Source organism: Cryptomeria japonica, chromosome 3 (assembly GCF_030272615.1).
Source record: "Cryptomeria japonica chromosome 3, Sugi_1.0, whole genome shotgun sequence".
Lineage (NCBI taxonomy): Eukaryota > Viridiplantae > Streptophyta > Pinopsida > Cupressales > Cupressaceae > Cryptomeria > Cryptomeria japonica.
The window spans coordinates 999,248,997-999,256,879 of NC_081407.1; the positions used below are offsets into that span (position 1 = coordinate 999,248,997).

Here is a 7,883-nt window from a genome sequence, read left to right on the forward strand (position 1 = left end):
AACCAAATTCCAAACAAAATATTGTACTACTAAACCTCCTTTTCCTTCTACATCTTGGATCTTCTATAGTGTATCTTGATTAGGAAATCTACAACTCTTGTTATCTTATCTTTGTCAACTATGTTACTCAAGGTGTTTACATTTAGCATCTCAACATAATTGATCTGAATATCATTGTAGGTTGGACACTCCATGATGTAATGCCATTCTGTCTCCACCACCACTTGAGTGCAATAGTTGCATCTTCTATCTTCCCATTCCTCTTTAGGTATCATCCATCTTCATGTTTCGCACCTAAGTTGATGTGAATTGGTCCTTATCTAAGAAATTAACATTTTTTCTTTCCATTCCTATGTAGTTCTTTTGTGTATGGTCATTTGTGAGATTGAAATGTTTGATATAATATTCATTTTTCCTCCCCATTTGACCTGCCCACATGCTTTCTTTGATTTTTTCTTGCACATACTTTTTTATTTGTCCTTTGTTATTTGGGAAATCTTTCATGTCAATATCCCACTTATTCATCTATTTAATGTTGTGTTTCATCCATGTGCTCTTCCTTCTATCTAGTTTCTCTCACATTGCCATTTTTGACCAGTTATGTATCTCCATGTTTTTTAACCTTCTTAAATAGCTTAGCAACCAGAACATAGTTGATGTCTCAATAGGAAAAGCCCCTACTTCCACTGGGACAATTTCATATGGGATAGATGATTTAATCTTGAGGCTGGTCATAATCAAATGTTTTGGTGATCTCTTTATTTGTCTCTGTTTCCTTGTTGAAGGGTTGTTGCCCCATACTTCACATACATATAATACCACCGAAACCACAAGAAATAGAAAAAAGAGTTTTCTTAGTTTTCTAGTCTCATAATTCAGCTCTTCTACATCTATTCTAGAGTGAGTATAAGTCATTTCATCCCCTTTGGATCCTTTTTGCTCTACATGTTTCCCAGTTGAGTTTATTGTGGAAGTCTAGGCCAAGGTATTTGTATTCGTTGACTATTTGTAAGAGGTTGCCTTAAAAAAAATCACTATAAACCTTCTTTCTCTTCAAGGTAAAGATCATGACCTTGGTTTTGCTAGTGTTCATCTACATCCCTACTTCATGGCAAAAAAATTTTAGAGCCTTCAAGTGTTGTTTTAAATCTTGTGTTGTCTTTGCCATTAAAATAAGATCATCAACATATAGAAGTGGTTTTATTACATAAGTGGTCAAATGAACTCCCCCTCCACCAAACTTGTTTATCCATTCCTCTAACTTGTTAATGTATATCACAAATATAATAGGAGATAATGGGCAGCCCTACTTGATCCCAATGTCACTTTTGAAGCATTTTGATAATCCTCGTTTGGTTTGTATTTTAGCCCAGACTTGGTCATATAATATATGAACAACGACCCTATATTGTCCTAAAATTTTCAACTCTTCCATTCTGCTCCATAATTTGTTTTTGGGTACCGTGTCAAAAGCTTTCTTGAAATCAACAAAGCAACAAAATAATTCCCCTTCTTGTTTGTCCCATACCTTCTCAATAAAATGTCTAAGTGTAATGCAATGATCAATGGTAGAGTGATTTGGCCTAAAACACACTTGCCCTTTTTTCTATCGTTCCCTCATTTTTAGCCCAAATACTGATTCGTCTTTTTATCATGCTCCCAAAAATTTAACCGAAAAGAGGATCGATCATTATAGTGTGGTAATTTGAGGGGTTATTTATGTCACCTCTTTTGAGCAAGGGGATGACAATAGTAGTTGTTCAATTTGTTGGAAACCCATTTTAGATGATTCCATAGAATATTCTTTTGATATGAGGCATAAGGGTTTCCGATCCCTATCTTAAGTGTTCTACTTGTGTGCCATCAATGTCTCGAGCTTTACCCACCACTAGCTTTCTAATTCCTTCTTTAATGTGTCTGAAGAGAAGAGTTCAGTTCTTCTTTTGATTATCAAAGTGGTATCTTTGTCTTGATCTCTCTCATATAGCTTCTTTGCACACTCTATCCATTGAAGATCTGTGATGTTATTTTCTTTGATTGTTCTTTGCTGCAACTTTTTCCAAAAGTCTCTTGGGTTGTGCCTCCCAAGCGTAATCAACTCTTTTTTTCTTGTTTGCATGTAATCCTATTTTTTCATTCTTACTAGTTTTGAATATTCCTTGTTATTACTTCATATCTTGGCCATTTTCTTTGTTGCCTTACAGTCTTCATCATACCATGGGTTTGCAGGGAAGCTATTCTTGTTGTTCCTTTTAGGTCTAGAACTTTTGCATAATTTGAGAGCCCTAAGGATTATAGAGGTTAACTTGACACTATCTATCATTTCCTTGTTTGAATTGACCAACCCATTGGCTCCTACAACATGCAGCTATTTTTTGAGCATTTTTCAAAAGATTTCTTGGTTTTCATGTATCAGGAGGATTGTCCCTTGAGTGACCTCTTTCTATTCTATTTGTTGCATCTTCTTTTGGTGTCGATTGTCTTTTTGCGTGCTAATTTTTACTTATATTAGATTGTGATATAATTTCATTTCTATGGGATAGTCCTTCACCTCTATATCTATAACACTTGTCACAAGTTTCTTTGAGCTTATAACATAATCCACCACAATTTGACCATTGTAGGTGTGGCACATAATGTTCCCTGAGTTTTGCCAAGCCTTTAAGTTATTGCATATAATCAAATCATATAAGTTGCAAACTCCCAGCAATTCTGCCCCATAATGTGTGATAGCTCCCTTTTCATCTTGAGACACTCTTTCCCATTTTTGGCTCCCTTTTCATCTTGAGACACTCTTTCCCATTTTGGGCTCCCTTCTTCCTCTAACCATAAAAAATTGTTATATTTTTCCTCATTATCAAGGAAATGAGACTAGTTATTAGTTATTCTAGCATTAAAATCTCCAATTAAGATGGTTTCATCTTTGTGATTGTATGTTGATATATCCTTTGTCGAGGATGCATAAAGATCGTCTTTGTCTAATTTCCTCCTCTTATAGAATTTTGGAACATGAAGAACAAAGTAGCATGAAAGATAGATTATGAGTTTTTTAACCTCTATTTTTATTGATGTGCATGCTTATTTGGATCTTCCTTTTCCACATGTTGATACACACTCTTATGACATTATGTTGAGTGAAGTCGGGGTAGCACGCATTGAGGCTATTACTATGACAAGACTTGTAAGTTATTTAAAAAGAATCGAGAAAATGGATGAGGACCAATGGCCTAGGATTGTCTTTAATGATACTCTATGCAAAAGAAAGAAGACTTGGATGCAACAAAATAACAAATGGTTAAGTAAATGGAATATCTACTTGAACGCGTGCCCCACCAATAGCAAGGAGATAAAAGCATTTGTTATAGACAAGTTTCGCAAGTGCACTTGGGATAAAAACCTTGGGAGAAAGAAAAAATACTACATTGAAGAGTTTAACCCCCCTTGTAATTATCAACAAAAGACGTACATAAGGGCCAATATTCGTTGGAGAGCCAAAATCCTTATTGCTCAATTAAAAACTAATTCTCACCAGCTTTGTAGTGAAACCGGTCGTTGGAAAAGACCCAAAGAAGATTGGGCGGGGAGAGTGTGCATTCTCTGCTCAACGGGTAAAGTGGAAACGGAAAAACACTTCATTTTAGAATGTGAAGCTTTCAAGGACAGCAAGGACAGCTATATTAACATCTTGACAGCTAACTTTTGGGACAATCTTTTCAGTGAGGGAATTGTTGAGAAGATGGGAGCACTTATAATCACGTTGCATAAGAAGAAAGCTGAAATGCAGAAGGCAATCAGTGCTTAATCCAGTGCGATTGGCAGTTTTGTCCCATAGACTATATGTAGTCTAGTGGACGTTAAAATAATTTTTCCTTCTAACTTCTCTCTTTTCAACCATGTTTTTTAGGATTCGTTTTTCTGTTTCAGTTAAAATCAATCAACAGATATTTTTGCGACTTGAGTTGCCAAGCACAGGGTTTACCTATTCAAACTTATATTGAAAACACTGTATTTATTGTCATCAACAAAATGCGTACAGAGCTCATGGAGTTAGCAGCGGTGTTGCTTAATTCGAAAGCCCGAGCATAAACATGGCATTATTCGCATTATCACTTCGCTTTGCAGCCCAAAGCCCAAATACGCATTTGTTCGTTATTCGCCAATACGCCAAATTGAGTATGGCAGTTCAAAACGAATTGCAGGGCATCGACATGAACGTCGAGTTATCTGCCTTTTGCAGAGAAGGCGAACTGAAGGAGGCCCTCACGCTTCTGCAATTTATGGAAAAAAATCGCATACCCATAAAATCATACGCTTACGATTGTCTCTTGCAGACCTGCGCCCGCGCAAAATCATTGCCACAAGGTAAGGAAATCTATTCTTACATGAAAGCTTCTGGGCTCGATCAAAATGTAGTTCTAGCTAATAAACTTGTGAGCATGTTTATTGCCTGTGGAAGTTATGTTGATGCACGCTCTGTTTTTGACAAGGTAGAAAACAGAGATATTATCTTATGGAATGTAATGATTAGTGGATATGTAAGTTGTGGACTGTCTGAAAAAGCTTTGGCACTTTATTACCAGATGCAAAATGAGGGTTTCAAGCCTGACCATTTCACGTTTCCCTGTGTTTTGAAGGCATGTGGTGCCCTATTAGCTCTAGAACGAGGGATAGAAATCCATGATTTTATTTTAAGTATTGGGCTTGAGTCAGATATTTTTGTGGCTAATGCCCTCGTAGATATGTATGCAAAGTGTCGGGTTTTGGATCTTGCACGCCAGGTGTTTGACAAAATGCCCGAACGAAGTGTCGTCACCTGGAATACCATGGTTGCAGGTTATGTTCAGAATGGGCAAGTTGAGGAGGCTTTTAATTTGTTTAATCAAATGCAAGTGGAGGGAGTAGCTCCAAACCCGACAACTGTAGTAAATGTTCTCCCCGCCTGCGCTAATGCACAAGCATTGAGACAGGGTAAGGAGATTCATTGTTTTGTTAGAAAGCGAGGAATTGATTCAGATGGCTTTGTGGGCAATGCTCTTATAGATATGTATGCCAAATGTAGGAGGATAGATGATGCAATTAAAGTGTTTGACAAAATGTCCCCGGTGGATGTTGTCTCATGGAATGCCATGGTTGCTGGTTTTATGCAGAATGGGTTTTATGTTGATGCCTTGAAGTTGTTTCGAAAAATGCAAACAATAGGTGTAAAAGCAAACTCGTTTACGTTTGTGAGTGTTCTACCTGCTTGTGGCCGGCTAAAAGCTCTGCAACAAGGAAGGGAGGTCCATGCTTGCGTAATTAAAACTGCACTTGAGTCACATGTCTTTGTTGGAGGGGCCCTTGTAGATATGTATTCCAAATGTGAGAACATAGAGGATGCAAAGCAAATATTTTACAGAATTTCTCATGGAGACGTAGTCTCTTGGAATGCAATGATTGTGGGCTATGTGCAAAACGCACAATGTGAGGAGGCATTTAAACTATTTCATCAAATGCACCAGCTTGGCCCAAAACCCAATTCTGTAACTATTGCTAGCCTGCTTCCTGCTTGCACCCGCTTAGTGGCTCTCCATAAGGGCAAGGAGCTGCATGATTACATAGTAAGAAGGGGATTTGATGCCTATATAGTTGTGGGCAATGCCCTTGTAGACATGTATGCAAAATGTGGGAGTATGGTGGCTGCATACAAGGTTTTTGAGAATATGAAAGAGAGAACGGAAGTTTCATGGAATGCAATAATTTCAGCATTTGGAATGCACGGGCATATCGATAAAGCACTCACCCTCTTTGCTCAGATGCAGGAAGCAGGCTTGAAGCCAGATCACATCACATTTGTAGCTGTTCTATCTGCTTGCAGTCATTCGGGCCTTGTTGATGAGGGTTGGAATTATTTTGATTGTATGAGTCAAGATTTTGGCATTATGCCTAGGATGGAACATTATGCATGCATGGTTGACCTTCTTGGCCGTGCTGGCAGGCTGGATGAAGCATATGATTTAATCAATAACATGCCTTTCGAACCGGATTCTGATATATGGGGTACCTTACTTGCTGCCTGCAAAATTCACTGCAATATAAAGTTGGCAGAGCAAGCAGCGGAACATCTTTTTAAGTTAGAACCTGAAAATACTGGATTTTATGTATTGATGTCAAATATATATGCTTCTACAGGCAGATGGTGTGATGTTGCAAAGGTAAGAAAAATTATGAGAAACCGTGGAATGAGAAAGAAACCAGGATGCAGTTGGATTGAGGTTGACAGCAATGCTCACGATTTGTAGTCAGAGACAAGTTAAACTCGCCGTTAGAGGCAACCAATGAATGTGGCAGAACTTCTTTCTGAGTCAAAGCCTGAAAATACTGGGTTTTATGTGCTGATGTCAAACATATATGCTGCTACTGGCAGATGATGTTGTGAAAGCATGAATTATTCATAGAAACTGAGGAATGACAAAGAAGCTGTGTTAGGTTGGATTGAGGTTGCCAACAATGTTAATGAGTTGTAGTTGGTGACAAGTTACCCGTGCAAATGGAGGAAACCTATGAAATATTGGAAATCTTAATTTAGCACAAAGTGGAGGAGAAAATGGAACATACTCTCTATGTCCACATTAAGAATCTGGCCATTTTCATGGTCTCTTAAACACATGCCAGGAAACAATATTGCTAAGAACCACTGTAATTTGCTGTGCATTCCACCAAATTTGTTTCTAAAAGTTTTCAGCTGTAACATATGTAAAAAATGCAGACCATTTTCTCTATTTCAGAGACGGATGTTGCCCCTGTGGGTGTTGTGGTGAAAACAGAAAGAATAATTTTAGAGATCTTTTAGAGATCTTTAGAATCTGCTTCATGGTAGGCTATAGCTGCCTTCGATAGGGTGTTTCTATCATTTCGTTAGGATGATACGATAGTATTTTGAGATGTAGAATGTAAGAATTATAATGTGAACTGGTAAAAAGCCACGCAGTAGTTTATTAGGTGAAAGGTCTATGTAGGATTTTCATTGTTACATGGCAGACGAAGGAATAACCTAATAGTAGAAATAATATGTTTGTTTCAGGTGGCCTGAGGGTAAGATCAGGAGGTATAAGACATGAGGACAATTCACCTTGACTTGTTTCAGAAAATCAAAGCATTTACCATAATGTAAGTACATGTATACTGTGGTAGGATGCCCGTGGAATGTTCAAGCCAATTGCATTAAATGTTTATCAAAAAATTTATAAGCCTTGATTTACTTTCTAGTCATTTAACGATACACAATCGGTAACTGGTGGACAATTCAACGTTTTCAGTAAGGATTCCAAGATTCTGAGCGGGCTGTGAGGAAAAGTTTTCTCTTAAGGAAGAACTGGTCTTTCTTCACATCCAAGGGAGGAATATGAAATCTCTTAAGGGCCTCAAACTTTTGCAGTTGCTACAGCCACTTCTATCGGAGCTGTCATGTTCGGAAGCAAGATTTCATGGTTGGCATCTCCCCTCAAAACCTAACTATAGCACAATATACCATTCTCATAAATTGTTCTTCTATTCTACTCTTTGTTTCTTAAATTTGGCACTCAATTTCAAATATATTTCGTGAAAATGTAAATTGTCACAGCTGTGGACTTTATTGTAGATGGCTGTAATTTTTTGTGGGAATCGTGATGAATTGAGTTTTTTATTAAACTAGCATGTTATTGATGTTAGCCCTTGAACATGGACAAAAACAATATATTTTAACTGACATGCAGGATTGCAAGATATATTTTACCATTTTTATTCCTCTTCTTGCACTTTCACACCCCTTCCCCCAACTTGCACTTGCAGTTGAATTAGTGTTACACTTATTTAATCAATTTTTCCATTTTTACTCCTCTTCTTGCAGTTTCTTCCCAAAGTGT

At 37.5% G+C, this 7,883-nt stretch overlaps 1 protein-coding gene across 3 annotated transcripts; it reads left to right on the top strand.

Moving 5' to 3' along the window:
- The first annotated feature begins 3,726 nt into the window (after positions 1-3,726).
- Positions 3,727-7,585, top strand: LOC131077762 (pentatricopeptide repeat-containing protein DOT4, chloroplastic). Of its 3 annotated transcripts, none has more exons than XM_058015313.2 (3): positions 3,727-6,852; positions 7,061-7,146; positions 7,296-7,585. In XM_058015313.2, the coding sequence occupies exon 1, from the start codon at positions 4,089-4,091 to the stop codon at positions 6,276-6,278; it is 2,190 nt and encodes a 729-aa protein (XP_057871296.2). In that variant the 5' UTR covers positions 3,727-4,088; the 3' UTR covers positions 6,279-6,852; positions 7,061-7,146; positions 7,296-7,585. The 3 variants fall into 3 exon arrangements, 2 of the variants coding, with proteins under 2 accessions (XP_057871296.2, XP_057871295.2); XR_009113645.2 differs by having other exon boundaries at positions 4,225-4,362; XM_058015312.2 differs by having other exon boundaries at positions 3,727-7,146.
- Positions 7,586-7,883: the final 298 nt, after the last annotated feature.